This window comes from Octodon degus, unplaced genomic scaffold (genome assembly GCF_000260255.1).
Source record: "Octodon degus isolate 3935 unplaced genomic scaffold, OctDeg1.0 scaffold00142, whole genome shotgun sequence".
Lineage (NCBI taxonomy): Eukaryota > Metazoa > Chordata > Mammalia > Rodentia > Octodontidae > Octodon > Octodon degus.
The window spans coordinates 2,417,576-2,435,194 of NW_004524718.1; the positions used below are offsets into that span (position 1 = coordinate 2,417,576).

At 35.9% G+C, this 17,619-nt stretch overlaps 1 protein-coding gene across 1 annotated transcript in view; it reads left to right on the forward strand.

Moving 5' to 3' along the window:
• Positions 1-17,619, forward strand: part of Ndst4 (N-deacetylase and N-sulfotransferase 4) — a 358,303-nt gene that overhangs the window by 224,553 nt on the left and 116,131 nt on the right. The window contains exons 5-6 of the mRNA XM_004641792.1: positions 10,237-10,422; positions 12,469-12,597. Of these exons, the coding sequence (XP_004641849.1) occupies positions 10,237-10,422; positions 12,469-12,597 (315 nt within the window). The remainder of the gene's footprint in view (positions 1-10,236; positions 10,423-12,468; positions 12,598-17,619) is intronic.

A 17,619-nucleotide genomic window follows, 5' to 3' on the forward strand; every position in this document is an offset into this window, starting at 1 on the left:
TAATTTCACTTCTTACTTGAAATATAGGATTAGATATTTAATCTCATTACATGATGTATATGCTTATATTTCTGTCCAAAACCTATCCTAGTTTTAACTTTCCCCACTTCACTGGATGAAACTCCATCCTTCTAGCTGTTTACTTTTTTTCATATGCAATCTGTCTTTAAATTCTACTGATTTCACCTCCACAAGAAAAAAAAAAAAAAAAAAAAAAAAAGAACACTCTACCCATAGCTACCTTGTTCTTGTGTGGTCCAAGCTGTGGTTATCTCCCATCTATGTCGTCTCAATGGCCTACCTCCTCAATTTCTCCCTATCATTCTTCAGTCAACTGGCTACACCATAGCTATAATAATTTTGTAATGATAGACTGAGTAGTATTGTATATCTGCTGAGAAATTTCTAGAAGCGCCTCATCTTACTCAATAAACGCCAACATTCTTTAGGGATGTATATGAAGCTAAATGTGTGCATATATTCTTTCTCTTCAGCCATGCTTCATGGTGCAGCCTGTGGAAAAGCAAATGTGAACCCTTCCCCCTCTACTTGCTCATAACTAGCTGTGCTATTGGCAGCAACCTGACTCTTGACATCACCTCTTGCTACTCTCTCCTTCCAGTGACTTTTCTCCAAAAGCTTCTTAAAAATGTCAGACATGCTTTTAACTCATAAGAGCACATATGCTATCCTCACTGCCTGAAATGATCTTTTTCAAATTAGCTATATGCAGACTGAACTCTAGTTGAATCCCTAGGGACTTCAAACAGTGGTTCACAATATCACTTTCTCTATCAGAATCTTTCTAACTACTCTACTTAATCTTACTTAACCTCTGGCCTTTCTTTCTTTCCCCATTGTTGCTTTCTTTATCTCCATATCTCTTATGACCTCATATTATGTCTGCTCATTTTATTTTGTATAATCTTGGTCTCACCCCACTAAAATATAAACTCTCTGATGGCAAACATTGTTCTGTTTGTCGCTGCTATATCCTATGTTGCTAGAATGGTTGTTTATATGTCCTGAGTACATAATGAATATGTGCTGGATGAAGAGAATTAATGAACTACAGTATCTTGTATATTGTGATTATTTAAAAAGTCAGACTGTTTAGCATGAATAACTAATGATACAAGGACCAAATTAGCTGAAATCAGACAGTTTGCATGGTTTGAGTGAAGACTTGTTTAGTCTTGGGCTACAAATCAGGTCTTTGGTAGGAACTGGGATATTAAAGGAAGTTTCTTGCTTGTCAAAAATAGCCCCACTTAGGATCAGAAAGTTCAACACTGTAGACACAGTGCCATTGTTCTGCTATTTTCTTTTCCAAATAAAAATCCATTTGTACAAAGGACTCCCCCAGAGACTTGTCACCATGTACTGGGCTTCAGTCCATGAAGTAGCAAGACTGAGTCAGACAATTTCTAAGGATACACAGTCATTACTTTTATCACTTGTGAAGACAGGAGACCATTTCAAGCTCCAAACACAGTGCAAAACTCAATGATTCTGGTATCATTTTCAAAGGTAACAATATAATCCCAAGTCCTTATTCAAAGTAAAAGCAGATAATGACATCTATTCTCTTTAGAATTTGTGTCATTCCCTAGAAGTTGCATATTTAGGTGAAATAAATCAATGCTGTTAGATTCAAAGAGGTACTGTTTAATGCATAATGTTTTTACTACAAGTGCATTCATTTATACTCATATTAATTTCTTAAACAACTTTGATTATTTATTAAATAAAAATATATTATTTCTTTAAAATACATGGATTAATTAGCAACAATATATAGGGCACTATGCTAAGCACTGGAGATGTAAAACCATGCCAATTTTATTAAGGGCTGTTTTCCTAAGCCATGATTCCAGGAGTATAAACAGAGAGTTATAAAAATAGGAAAAAAAAAAAAGCATTTGTTTGCCTCTTCTACCTCTCTGTAGAGATAATTTAATTCAATTTGCAAGTTTTTGCCCTAGCTAATTTTGTTGAACCCAGAGAATGACACCTGTGTGTCTATAGATCCAATTATTTCCACCCCCATTTTTTTACCTTTCTTTCCTCTCTCTAACATTCTGCAGTGTGTCAGCTCCTCTAAAAAGTATCTACTAGGGACTGGCCACAAAATTCAACACCAAGGTGATGCCCTGCTCATCTATGGCTCTTTCTTTCTCTGCATTATGTCTGTGCATCCCTTTTCCCACTTCTTAGGAGGGCTTCCTTTGCAGAGGAGTGCTGTGGGGAGGGTATCACCAGTTCCTCCAGCAGAACTGGGGTCATTTCAGGGGGCTCTGTCCTTCTTCATGTTACTTATGTGATAGGCTTCATCATCGTGCTACCCTGTGCTGTCAGGATCAAAAGGGATTTTGTAATAACTACCTGTAACCTATCCAATGCCAAAGGATTAGAAATGACAATGATAATAGCTCTGAATTAATGAAAGAACAATTTTTTAAAAAGTATAAGTGAGATGGTTGTGTGATGGTGCTCGCCTGTAATTCCAGCTCTTGGGAGGCTGTAAACAGGAGAATCACTATGAGTCCAATCTAGTAGTGAGACCCTGAACACCCTGTAGACCGTTCCCTAGAATACAAAAAAAAAAGGATAAGTGATGTATAAGGCCAGGGAGTATCCTAAGATTAACCACTGTTGGGGTAGACAGAGAGGTATAAATGGTGGCACTTGAAGAGGCAAAGGTCGTATCTAGAAAAACAATGATGTGTAACAGAGCTGAGAGCACCTTCACAGTTGTATAGTTTTGATTAAAGGAGTCCAACAGCACAACACATGAAAGGAGCTAAGTAAATGAGTATTTTAGCTTCAGTTTCCTTCTCTGAACTCTTACCAGGAGTCTCGGCCAACTGGAAGCAGCAGATCAACGGAACTTTTGAGAACCATACTTTTGCCCCTAGGATGGGGAGCATGTTGTAAAAAGTAGTAGTGACAACAGACTAATTCCTATTATTTCAACTTTCACCTTCTGCCCCATCTCTGCGAGACTTAGACAGAAACTTGCATTTTCCTGTTTCTGTTACCGTAAATTGTTCTGCTTCAATCCTCATTCACTGTCCTTGATAAAGACTGTGATCTTTAGGCTAGAATTTACTGAAATGGTATTTTCCCTGAAATGATCTATATATTTTTCCTAGATAAGTAGAAATTTAAATAAAGCTTCTAATTAAATATAGACTACTTCAAGCATTGTAAATATTAATTCGTTTATTTCCCTCTTGAGCTAATTCTCTAATATTATCCACATAATTTCCTTCCTAAAAGAAAAAAAAAATGAAGCACAGAAAAGTTAAGGGAATCTTTTGTTGTCGTAGAATTAACAGTGGGCAAAACATAATTCAAACCCAATCAACTTATTGCTGAGCTAGGAGTTCTACACTACTGTTTGGGAGAATAAGTATTCTGCTTCGTGCCTCTCATATTCCATGCAATCTGACAGATTCCTGGGACAATGCTGTGAAAGGAAATAATCTGGCACAAGTGGTCAGGTTCCAGGAGTCAAGGCGTTCAATGTTCTTGGATGACTGAGAGCCAACAGTCGTTGGAACAAACACAAACTGTCATGAAAGAGAACATTTCCTAAAGAAAATAATTACCACGATTTGGAAGGCAAAGTTAAATAACTTGGACTTTATTCTGAACATAACAAAAGATCACCTGATGATTTCTTTAGAGTAAATTATATGATTATGTTATTGTTAATACTTTCAAAATAGTGGATCAGATCCAGAGCATCATGTTAGGTAAATGTTCTACCATACAGCCATATTCCCAGATGTCCATGTTACTATTTTATATAAAAAAAATTTTGATGGGGAAAAAGCACATATGTATCAAAATAAAAATGATTATTTGAAAATTATTTGGTAGGTGAATATGCATTTGATATTTGAATCTAAACCAATTTTTTAAAGACTTTTAGTTTATTAGTAGTTAAATTTTATTTTTAATATACATAGTTTCTAGTTCATGGGAAATATATGAAATTTAATAATGTTTTCTTAAAATGTTATCCTTATTTCTAATCATATATAGATACTTTACTTGAAACAAAGACTGAAAATATTTGCTTTTTCTATAACAATCATCTGGAGCAGTTTCAGTATTTTATGAGGTTTGTACATTGTGATCCTTTTTTTTTGTATTTTATGGAAGGGTCTACAGGGTGTTCAGGGTCTCACAACTAAATTGGAATCATGGTGATTCACCTATTTACAGCCTCCCAAAAGCTGGGATTGCAGGCATGCACCACCACACCCAGTTTCAATTGCCATCTCAGTGCACTCCGGGATCGAACCCCCGGCCCCTGCTGAGTTATTTGTCTGGCCCTTACACTGGGATCCTTTTAATTTAAAAGTTTGTATTTACTAATTGTTTCTTAGAAATTATAAGCAAAGCATCTTCTGGGGAGCACTAGTATTTTATCATATATATGGTCTCACTACGTAGATTGGACTCATAGTGATTCTCCTGTTTTCATCATCCCAAGCTATGCAATTACAGGTATGTACTGCCACCCCTAGTCTCAATCGCCAGCTCAACATGCCCCGGGGGTGGGACTGGCACAGCAAGTCTGGGGATCAAACCCTGGCTGCTGTGCTCTACCTAAGCAGGCACTTTAGTCTGTTGAGCTAACTGGCTGGCCCTCCTCTTGATTGGTGATAATAAAAGTCAGCAACATAACATACTGGGCCAAAGACTGAATGTCACTAGAGCTCTACACAGAGACACAAGTAGTAATTATCTGTATTCCATTCTTAATAGATGCTTCTTAGACATAATTTTACATTGATTTTCCTTTATCTGCTTACTAATAAAATGTCAAGGAAGACTAAAATTTCAGACCTCTACAACAAAAAAGTTTTCTATTTTCATTTCGTAGATAATGTTAGTTGGAAATGATTTTCAACCTTCTTAGATATTCATGTGAAGGACATGAATTTTCTGAAATAGTAGAATACACACAAGGTAAAAATAACAGTATTTTTATAAAAATGACAGTATTTTTATTCATTACTAGACATTCAATGGGCTATCCATTGTGCCACAGAGTCACCTAATGACAGTATTTTTAAATCAAAGGCTCTTGGGCTGAACTCAGCTAGAATAGAATGCCTTTTTCTAATTGATTCTATGGCTATCTCTATATCTCAAATTTTTTCTGGGGATAAGCCACATCTTATACCTGGTGTATCCTTAGTACTTAACAAAGCACCTGGCCCCAACTATCAACTCAAACATGATTATATGAGATGAGTTGAATGCAACTGTTTTGATCTATGTTTGAAATGTACTATTTAAATAGTCTGTAGTTTTCTGTTTACTGTTTCCTATCCACTGGCTGTTTAGTACACAAGATTCAACAATAATATTCATAACATGAGATGATCCCATAAGATGAGTAGGTGTTTGTACATATTAATAAATTTTATAAGAGAAACATTGAGAAATACTTTGCTAAGCTCTTCTATTGCTTTCCTACAAGTCAAACAAGTAAATATTTCACCTGACCCCTCTCTCTCTCTCTCTCTCTCTCTCTCCCTCTCTCTCTCTCTCTCGTATTTTAGGGAAGGGTCTACAGGGTGTTTAGGGTCTCACTACTAGATCGGACTCGTAGTGATCCTCCTGTTTACAGCCTCCCAAGTGCTGGGATTACAGGCACGCACCACCACGCTCAGTCACAACCATCCTCTTAGCACGCCTCGGGGGCGGGGCCAGCACAACAAGGCCCAGAGATTGAATCCCCGGCCCGTGTACCTGCTTCCAGGCACTTTAATCTGCTGAGCTATTTGGCCAGCCCATCACTTGACCCTCTTAAACCTTATATATTTATTAGGAAGCCACACAGCTAGGAACCCAGAGGAACCCAGAGCTGCTCAGAACTGGTCCCCACAGTGCCACTTCTGAGTCTGCAAGTGGAGTTTTCACCACTGCCCTATGACAGACACCAAGGACTCCACAACAAAGGCTCTTAGTTTCCAGAGCTTACTCTCCAGTCACAGGAGCCAGGAGCTTCCAGAATTTGGCTTCTGCCTCCCTGCAACTCTCCCGAATGGATCTGAGCAAATATAATCGGCTGGAATGCCTGTCAATTAAATATGATAGCTACCAAAGAGTCAGGAACATTCTATTAGTTGGGGATGTGCGGCTCAGCAGTGCAGGGCCTGCCTGGTAAGCACAAAGCCTGGGGTTTGACTTCTGGCATAAAAACAGAATTAAAAAAAAAAAAAAAAAGAAGGAAGAAAAACTTAAACATGGTATTTTGCTTTTCAAACTCTGCTAGTATAAAATAAAAATGGATAGGATTCTAATTCACAGCATATATTAAAATCAATTCGTGTGTGTGTGTGTGTGTGTGTGTGTGTGTGTGTGTGTGTATTTTAGGGAAGAGTCTACAGGGTGTTCAGGGTCTCACTACTAGATTGGACTAGTAGCAATCTTCCTGTTTACAGCCTCCTAAGATCTGGGATTACAGGCGCACCACCGCACTTTAATCCACTGAGCTATTGGGCTGCCCCAAAATCAATTCCTTTCAGTCATAGTTATAACAGTTTAGTGGAAAAGCAAAATCAGAGACTGGATGTAGAAAGCACGGGAAGAATAGCTGTTGTGAGCACTGCTAACATGAGCAAGTCCTGTTGTCCACAAGCCTTGGTTTTCACGTGTTATACTGACATTTAAACTGCTCAAAGGATTATTTTGAGATTCATAGTATATGTAAATATAAAAACACTTAACAAATATCAGCACCAAGCAATTAATAGCAAAGATATATAGCCAGTAGGAATTAATTTGGAAATTAAAATAAAATAAATCAATTCTGTAACTGTTAGAAATCTAGTGCTATATTATATAGTTTGCAGTAGGTTTTTTAAATACTAAATGTATATAAATATATATAAATATATATCCTCAAGTTTACCATAGTATCTTATTCTCTACCTAAGAGTTTAATGTAAGTGCAAATAGGAGCTAAAGCCAAGCTCTCCTGAATATATTTTGTTGGCATATCCTACGATGACAGAATTCCTTCATCCTATAAGAGAAAGTTGTTCTAAGAAATAAGTAGCTGTATTTAAATTTATTTGCTCTGTATTTATATTGCTTTATACAGTTTCAAGTGGTCCTTATATTTACATCAAAAACCTGTTCAAATTTTGTAATGTTTGTGGTCTTGTGGAAATAGGATGCTTAGTTCATTTTTCGGCTGGCTAAATCTCTGTAACATGGGATTTAAGCTCTGGACAGGAAAGAATGAAGGTTTCTAGTTCAGTAAGCCCCTTGATAACAGGAAAGAGTTACTAGGGAATTACTTTTCACTTTGTGTTATCATTTAGACTGGAAAAATATAAACTCATAATTATCTAGTGTGATTTACTATTTTGATCGAGCTCTAGTTGCCAATGTGACAAGATGACCTTATGAGTAGGATAGATTGAGCTCTTAGAAATCAATAAGTATAAAATCTTTTTACTGACCCTTCCTTCCCACTCACCAAATCAATTGATTTTTACCTTCTTCTTTTTCATGAAAAGTTCTACAATTCATTTTACTACCTGTCAAGAAAGAAATGTTTTTTTAAAAGAGATACAGTTTTGCTTGATATTTCAAGCCCCTCTAGTGATTTTATTTTTTATTTCTTTATTTCTAAAAAACTGACATACTTACCTAGGATTCTCATCTCTAAATTTGGAATAAAACAATATATACTGGTCAAGTTATGGCCAGCCATATATATAAACTTGGGTTACGGCTGGAATTATAGTTTTATTGTATCACCAAATCCTTCAGTTATGACCAAAATGCAAGCTGCTTTTTCCTCCAGATATTCTCAGAAACAAATTTAACCTTTACAGAGTTGTGGAGGGAACATTACAGCATCCTTCCCTCTATGGGTTAATTGAGAAATGCTGGCTTAATGTCTCTATATGGGCACTGAAAGATGCCTGAGTACAGGAGAGAGATTTCGAAGGCTGTGTAGAAGAGTCTGAGCCCACTGGCAACCTGAGTTACAACTGGCCCTCAGGAATGAACTGAATTCTTAAGTCAAAGATCCACCATACAGTAATAAAAAGGAAGGCTAGAAAATTATTATTAATATTATTAGGATTCACACATGTTTATGTCACTCTTCAAATTATAGGGCATGACATATAAAAATATTTCCATATGTACCACTCAATAGAGTAGTAAGAGGAAAACATATTTCCCATTTGTTTTGAATCTTAATACATTTAATGTGATAGTCTTAAAATTGTATTTATCAGACAGAAGACATTGAACAGATTTAACTAGATTTCTTTTACGGGGAATCACACATCTACTTCAGGCAGTCTCAGCATGGACTGGCAACATTGGGCTACTGGAAAATTGCTCACTTTGCTACATTGGGATCATTCACCTGACAACAAGGAGAAGCTGGAGGAACCTGAGGTTTCTCCCAGCACGGTGCATGGCTCCCAATGCTGGCTCAGGGTTACAACAGTTGCCTGAGTTCTCTAGGAACTTCTAGTTACTTGTTAGTGGACTTTTCTGACCTTGCCTTGTCCTGAAAAATACATGTTTCAGAACTCAGCGCTAGAATGCTCACATCAGGCCCAGGGTTTGTTCACCACTGTGGAAGGGAGGAAGGGAAGAAGGGAGGGAGGGAGGGAGCAAGAAAGAAAAGAAGGAAGGAAAGGGAAAAGGAAAGGGAGGAAAGGGAAAAGTACCAGTTCTCAGAAGTGTTTTTCTTCTGAAACATAAGAAATAAGTTTTCCCTAGTGCCTCACAAAAGACTCTGGTTCATTTTACAGCATTGATTTCATAATTCAGTCTTGCTACAGAGTCATTTATTGTAATAGATGTTAGCAAACTCTTAGTTTTGATGAAAGAGAAGAGAATTTGGTTCTACAACGAGGGGTCATGCCATGGAAGGAAGAATGAGGGAGATTTGTTAAATATTTAGAGCCCATCTTCTAAGGTAAGTGTGGCATATGACTTAGACATTGTAGGTATGTGATCCATTTACTGCTTGTTTATTACACCAAATGGAATTCTTTTCCTATGCTGTGTACTATGTAATAGAAAATATAAATGGCAATTGTCAAGTCAACACTTGGTGTTCTGTTTATTGATTCAATCAGCTTTCATATGACTGTGCACTGTCATTTATAACCTCAATGGATGAGATCCAATCCTACTAGGACCATTTATAAAACAGATAAGCATTTAACAGGGAAGATAGAATGAAGTAGAAATTAGAAAACTTCAGTTCTATTTCATGTACTAGGAATTCAATACCTTCTTCGACATGGTTTTTGTATCTTGCTTTAATTTTCCTTCTGAGCTGACTGCTTACCCAAGGTAAATATCTCCCAGCAAAGTGCTTGTTTTATAAAAATAAATTGATTTACTAAAATCTTAAACCAAGAGCAGAATCTTAACCTTTGCCTTTCCATTACCCTCTGTATTTAAAACATCACTGGATCTACTATGCTAATAACGCCTGTTTTGTAATCTGACCACCCATCACCTGTTATTGTTGCCCAATTTCCCTTAATCTGCATCCTAGAACTAGTTCCCTAACAGGTATGCTGACATAGCTCCTCACATACTGCTCATCTTAACATGTCTCTAGAACTTTCTGAAAATATAGAGCAGATCTTAGCCCTTCATGCTTTGACTAGTCAAATAGAATTAATTCCAAATCCCTTTTTACTTAGGAAAATTCATTCCTTATGGTAAGGTTCATACTTACTTCTCTCTGTGTGTGTATCTCTGTCTGTTTCTCTCTGTGTGTCTGAGTCTATCTGTCTCTCTCTCTCTCTCTCTCTCTCTCTCTCTCTCTCTCTCTCTCTCTCTCTTTCTCTCGGCTCTTCCATCTTTGGGCACTTGCTTAAGTTAGACATTTTAAAATTTATTTTATTTCCTATATCTATCTAAGGAAAGGCAAATTCATCTCCTTCTCCTTCCACAACTTTCTGTATTCAAAATTCAGAATTCATCTCTCTCAGACACATCACCACATGCCCCAAACAACTACTACCTTTTGTTATACCATCAGAGCTCTACAAAATTGTGAGCTGCAGAAAGATTTTAAAAATTAATCTTGCTAGTTTTTTTAATTTCTCAAATTCAGCATAGAAATCAATGTAACCTAAACAGAGAACTGTGGAAACAATTTTGATTGAATCAACTGACCACACTCTATCATGATGTTCTTCTGGCCTCTTTCAGGAACATGGAATACCTGTGCACATGGGCTATGCTGTGGCCCCGCATCACTCAGGGGTCTACCCCGTTCATATTCAGCTGTATGCAGCTTGGAAGAAGGTCTGGGGTATTCAGGTCACCAGCACCGAAGAATATCCACATTTGAAACCTGCACGGTATAGAAAAGGCTTCATCCACAATAGCATCATGGTGAGAACGTACTGCTGTGTTGTTTGAAAACTCTTAGCATCTCCATGTGGAATGAATTCGGATTGCCATTTCTTCTAAGGATATAATGCCAAATCTCTTTCGTAAGATATCAGAAATTCCCAACGTAACACTATGGTGGGAGCCGGGGAGACAGCTCAGTGCATAAACACCTGCCTGGCAAGCACAAGGTCCTCAGTTCAATGTCCGGTATCACCAAAAGAAAAATAAAAGAAGAAAACACTGTGGTGACTGCTCACACATTAACATGTTGTTATGTGGTCCCTTGATTCGGAAGCTGTGTAATAACTTAACAAGGCTAAGACAAATTGGAAATATTGACAATGTATTTTACGTAGGTAACCTATGGAAGTTTCAGGATTGAAATTTTAACTGTGGATCCTTCTCATAAGGCATTTGTTAGTACAGTCTGTTTCACCGATTTTATGAAGAACTAAAAGCAGATTGTAGCTCCATAGATCAGGAAAGCACCTCTCAAACTGTTGTACTATCAGCAGGCAGAATTGAACAAATATATCCTGAGAGCTAAATATCTGTTCAGTTTATTTTGGCTTTCAGATGCTTGGAATGTTTTAGGATACAGATCTTTCTCATTATCTTTTTCTTGTGTACTCTAAGAGGAATGGTACAATTTCATTGAAAAAAAATAATATCTGATTAAAGAATTTCATTTCAATTGTTATAAATGATAATAAAACCAAATGAATTCAGTTGGGAATTTATAATTATTCATTAGAATAAAAAGTGGTAGACATTTGCTTTGATCAAAAATACCCTCTTTTCAAATGCCTATCCTATTTCCAGTGCCTTAGGCAATGTTTTTCTTATTAGTCATCAAAATCAGAACAAGGGTTTGCAAAATTTCTTCTGCTCTTAAATATTTACCCTGTTTTGTTTCATTATTCGCATTGCTGCTAGAATTATCTTTTGTTCCCTCTCACAATCAATCTGTCCATCTAAACCTTATTAAAATGGAGAAAAAGGCACACATGCCTATTTAGAGCTAGCTATTTCTGAATACTCATTTATCATGAAACCTTATTTTGTTGTGCAGTGGTACCAGAGGAAAGAAAGAAAACTAAAATTTAAGTAAGCCCATTGGTGATGCAAGTAGTTATTTCCATAGAAATACAGAATTTTGGGCTGGGGAGATGGCTCAGTAGAGTAAGTGCTTGCTTGGCAAGCACAAGGGCCTGAGTTCAATCCCTGATTCTGCCAAAAAAAAAAAAAATTAAAAAAGAAATCCAGAATTCTTATAAAAGTGACAGTACACAATTTTTTACGTATTGGGTTGTATTACCACTCAATATGTTTCGAAATGTAAACATTTCTTTTAACAATACTGCATGCGTTGTATTACTTTGAATTTAACACAAACTATTATGAACTATAAGTAAATAGTATGATTATAGCTACTCTGGGCAATTGAATACATTTTTTCCACTAGGTTATAAGTGACTTATTATTCAAAATAAGTTTTTAGGATGAAATTACTTGGATCTTTTTCTTGAACATTTGGATTCACAGCAGAATTAACCATAAAGTATGCCAAAAATAATCATTTGATGATTGGACTACAACTGTGATATAATTTGAATTCAGAGTATAGTAAAAACCAAACAAATGTTGAAGAGCTCATGGATATTGACTATTCCGAATTCCAGAACCTGAAGACAACCTGAGACTGAATGTCAGAAGGAAAGCAATGTTCTAGTGGAGTGAAAATTATACCATGGGGGCTATCTTTTTTATTTAACTAAGTTGACCTGAAGAATTTTATTTTTAAGAATTTTTTAACATCATCTCTTTTTATGTAAATCAGATGGTAGGTTAGATTTATATAACTGGCAAAAATTTCTTAACCTTAGTTCTTGTATCTGTAGTTCTGATTTCACTATGGTTTTGACCTTGGCCGCCAAGGAACTCCAGTATGAATTCTTGATTTGCAGACTCTGAATTCATGAGACAGTGGTGAAATTCTCTATTAAATCATACCAATGTGTTACGCTTACCTCACTCTTTCCTCAGGTCCTCCCTCGGCAGACCTGTGGGTTGTTTACCCACACTATTTTCTACAAAGAGTACCCAGGAGGACCCCACGAATTGGATAAAAGTATCAAAGGAGGAGAACTTTTCCTTACTATTCTTCTAAACCCAGTATGTATTCCATTTATGAATCTTACAATAGCATAAGTGTTTTCAAATGTTTCATTTTCATGTTTTAAAACTAAATTAGTTTTCCTTTCTTTATGGATAGTATGCCTTTACTGACAGAGTTTTTAAATTTACACTTTAAAATTTTTTAAATAAAATTTTATTTCTATGGAGACATATTTCTCATACATCTGATTATAAAGATATGGCTTTTACTTCATACTCTGGTCAGTGGTAAGCTTATTTTTCACAAAAAAAAAAAAAGAGAGATGGTAAGTGTTGCATTTCTTTACATCTAGTTATTTTGGGTTTTTTCCTCAGCTTTATTAAGGTAAGTTGATAATTAAAAATTGTGTGTTCAATATATAGAATTTCTACATCAGATTATGTATATTGTCTGTAAATGTGACAATTTAATTTCTTTTCCAATTTTGATGTACTTTCTTTCTTTTGCCTATTTGTGCTGGCTAAACATAGAACAATGAGTACTAATTTGGACATCATCAGGGAGTGTGGGCATACCCCTATCCCCTATATTCTTTATATCAGAGGAAAAGGTTTAGCTTTTCATCAAGCACAGTGTCACTGTGGGTTTATCATATATTGCCTTTGTTATGTTGACATCCCTCGCCTGGTCAGAATTTTAACATGTAAAGATATTGGATTATGTTCAATGCTTTTTATACAACTGTTGAGTGACTGTGTGACTTTAGCTTCTTTTATACTAATTGGAATATCACATTTAATGATTTGCATATGTTGACCCACCTTTTCACATGTTATAAATATTTACATGAAAAAGGATTCTTCTGTATACAGTTGAATTTGCTTGGATAGTAATTTTTGTTGAGCATTTTTCCATCTAAATTCATTAATGATTTTGGCCTATAATTAGTTGTTGTTATGACCCTAGCCATCTTTGGTATTAGGGCTGCTTTGACCTTACAAAATGTGCTCAGATGTTTGTTTCTTCTTTAGTTCTGTGCAGGAATTTGAGAAGGATTAGTGCTTATCCTTCTTCATACATTTGGCATAATTCACCAGCCATGTCATCAAGGCTTAAGCGTATCTGCATGGAGAAACATTTTACTGTTGATTTCATCTCCTTTCTCACTATTGTTCTATCTAGATTTTCTACTCATTCATGAGTCTTTCTTGGTAGATTTGTAGTACAGGAATTCATCCTCTTCCTCTAGGCTAACAAATTTTTGGCATATAATCTTTCAGGGGAAATTTCCTTGGTGCTTCGTGTTCCTGTGGTATCAGTTACAGTTCCTCTTTTACTTTTAATGTATTTATTTGAACATTTTCTTTTCTATCTTATTCTACGTAAAGGTTTATTGATTTTATCTTCTCAAAAACACTACTTACAGTTTTATTGATCTTTTGAATTGTTTTTCTAGGGTCTGTTTCCTTTATTTCTGCTCCAATTTTATTGTTAATTCCTTCTTACTTTTTTCTTCTTTGTTACCTTATCAATGTGTGCAACTAGGAACTTGGTTATAAGAATTCTTTCTTCTTCTTTTTTTAAAATGTATTTGGTCATTGCAAACTTTCACTCTGTAGCTTGGTCTTGTAGTGATCCTCCTGCTTTTAACCTCTCCAACCCTGGGATAATAGGTATATGCTACTAGGCCCTGACTCTGGCCATCCCAGCATGTCCTGTGGGTAGGGCTGGGACAGCATGTGGTGCTGGGGATCGAACATCAGTCCGTGCACTTGCCTAAGCAAGTGCTTTAGTCCTCTGAGCTATCTCACTGGCCCAAGAATTTCTTATTCTTAATAGAGACAATTAATGTTATAAATTTCCCACTTAAAACTACTTTACAATTTCTTCTTAAGTCTGCTTGTTAAATTCTAGCCCTAGAAGAAAGAAATTAGAACATGGCTCCAAATAATTGATACCTTTATGATTAAAACAAAAAATTAGATTTTGTTAATCATATGTGGAATACAAAAACTAAGTGTAATTCTAAATTCCCTTTTTGATTTCCATTCTTAAATTGTAGTAAAGATATAAAAATATGTGGAGTATTCTAGCCAATAATTTGACTAATGCCTCATATGTTGTCCACCAATTGAATTTTCTTCTGTTCTAAGATATCAGTAACCCTCATCTCCAACATCTAAAAATATTCACAGTGCAGAAATTCTTTGAAAGTATGTGACTACCTACATATTGTTTGTATACTTGGGGAACTTAAGGTTTAAATTTTTTTTTAAATTTTCACTAATTTTATTTGGGGTCAAATATAGCTAGCCTTTTTTTATTTAATTATGTCCTTTCATTTTTCAAAACTTGCAATGCTATGTGTAAAGCAATAGCGGTGTACATGCCATGTATAAAGCAAAAGCAATAGCAGGAAATTTACTATCATTACCTAGTGCTGATATTATTTCATTCTTTGGACTTTTCTCTCCTAATGATTTCATTTTTGAGGACTTAGAGAAACGTATTTTCTTTTACACCCCCAGCACACCCAAAAAATGTGAGATAATGTGATTCATGCTATGCTCTCCTTACTTAATATAAGAAATATTCACATGCATAGAAAAAAATGTATGTTTTAAATAAAGTTATCAGGGCCGGGCAGATAGCTCAGTAGAATAAGCGCTTGCCCGACAAGCGCAGGGTCCTGAGATCAATCCCTGGTACCACAAAAATTAATTAATTAATTAATTAATTAATTAAATTAACTAAAGTTATTGATTAATTTTCTGTCCAAAACAAATATTTTAAATTCATGAAAAGCTAAATAAAAGTTCATATCAGATAAAAATTTTAAAAACATGGAATTCTGGTTGGAGGGTTAGGGCAGTGAGGTAAAAATGCTTTTTGTTTTATAAGAATGGGAACAATTTTAAAAGCTTCTCAACTTGTAGTATGAAAGTGAAAAGAAAACTTTTGGGTGGGAGTGTTGCAGTGCCATCAAGCGTGTTGAAACTGGAGTGTGGAGGTTTGTGTTTAGCAAGAATCTTCATTGCTCATATTTGATTCTTCACTTGAACTAGCAGAGCTAAAAAATCCTCAGTGCCACTCAGAGTATCAAACTTAAACCCAAGACATTCCAATTTTTGGTAGAGCCAATAGGAGATAGAGACCAATAAATTTGATATCATTTGCATATATTTTTAAAGATACTAACAATGCTATAAAAATAATTTTGAAAATTATTGTGTGTATGTAATGGTAAGAGAAGCAAACATGGAGACTTCTTTTCTTATCCCTTCTGTCACTCAGAATTTAATCTCAAATTCAACTGTAGAGATGAATAGAGGTTTTGCAGTAGGTTTTTTTTTTTTACTCTGGGACTATGTTTTTTATTCCATATTTTCTCTGGTATCTTCTAAGAGGAAGTCAAGAACTACTAGAACGTGAAAAATTGCCTTTCCCAACACTCTTGTGTAGTTGCTATAGGCATTTACTAGTTGTATGGCTATCTAACTACCTGTCATCAAAGGCATGGGTTTAAATCCCTGTACATCTTTAAAAGCAATACGCTTCATAGAGCATCACTATAAAATTCAAATTTGGTCCTTTAAATAAATTTATTTGGTTTGTAGTAGTTCATATTTAGCACTTGTAAATTAACACTACACGGCCCTCTCTAAACCACACTAAATAAGCTTATTATTGCTGTGCAAGATGGCACCAACTCTAGCTCCCGAGGCAAAGGCAGAAGGATCACCTTCAAGGCCAGCATGGGCTGTATGGTCAGTTCAAGACAGCCTGCGCTGTAGAGTGAGAGCTTCTCTACAAAGGAAAAGTTTATCTTTTTATTAAAAATATGGAAGACAGTTTCAGGAGTGGTCTGCAATCTAATTATAACTTATGCTTGCCTTAGAATTGTTAATTAATCATGAGTTCAAAATAGGGTACATGACTAAATGAGAGACCATAACAGAAAAGTACAAAGATCAGTGCTAGAGATGGCCAATATGTGGACCATCACAGATGTTAATGTGATAGTATGAAGTCTGAATTAGGAAAATTGTGGTTGGTCCATAAAGGTAGGTGATTAAAACACAATTTTGTTTAAAACATAGATAGTGTCATAAGCAATGTAACTAGGTATTACTCAGCTCTCCAGGGAGAAAGGGTAGGTAGGCAGCATCTGATTGTGCTTAAGTCAAAAGAAGTTCAATTGCAGGGTGAGACAAACAGAGGCTCTCGCATGTGCCTGACAATGTTCTCCATAGACACAAAACCAATGACAATGACAGAGAGAGAGATTGTAAGGAACTGGATCTTGCAGTAGTGCAGGGGCTGACAAGTTCCAGACGTGAGATGCAATCAGCGTACTGGAGACCCAGAAAACCTAGTGGTGTGATCCGACCTGAGGCTAGAGACCTGAGAACCAAGATTACTGGTAAGATGTGACTCCGGACCAAAAGTAGCTGTCTCAACACCCAGGAAGATCTAAGACTTCACTTAGAATGGGAAAACAGGGAAAACAGAATTCCCCAACTTCAACCAAGACAGGCAAGAGGAAATTTCCTCTGACCCATCATTTTGGCTCTATTCAGGGCTCCATGTGACTGGTACAGTCCCAGGCACATTAAGGAGGTCAATTAACTTTAGTCCATTTATCTCCACCAGAGCAATTCATATATCACTCACAGACTTGTGGACAAATATCCAGACACTCTATGTCTCAGTCCAGTTGACATGTGCAACTCACTGTCATATTAGATCAGAATCAAATGTGGGAAGTGAACAGAAAGGCAATAAAATACAATGGGGGCCGGGGAGATGGCTCAGTAGAATAAGTGCTTCCCTGGCAAGCGCAAGGGTATGAGTTCAATCCTTGGTTCTGAAAAAAAAATAAAAAAAAAAAAAAGAACTTGGAAGCCTGTTGTAAGCATGTCCTCTTCTGAGTAGAGAAATGCTATAAAGGATGGGTCTTTTTTTTTTTTTCTCTTCAAAGTTTTATTGATAAACAGATAGCAATGAGACAGTTTCAAATCAAATCGAAAGTACAGTTTCAACAAAAAAAAAAAAAAAAAAGAAAAGAAAAAAAGATA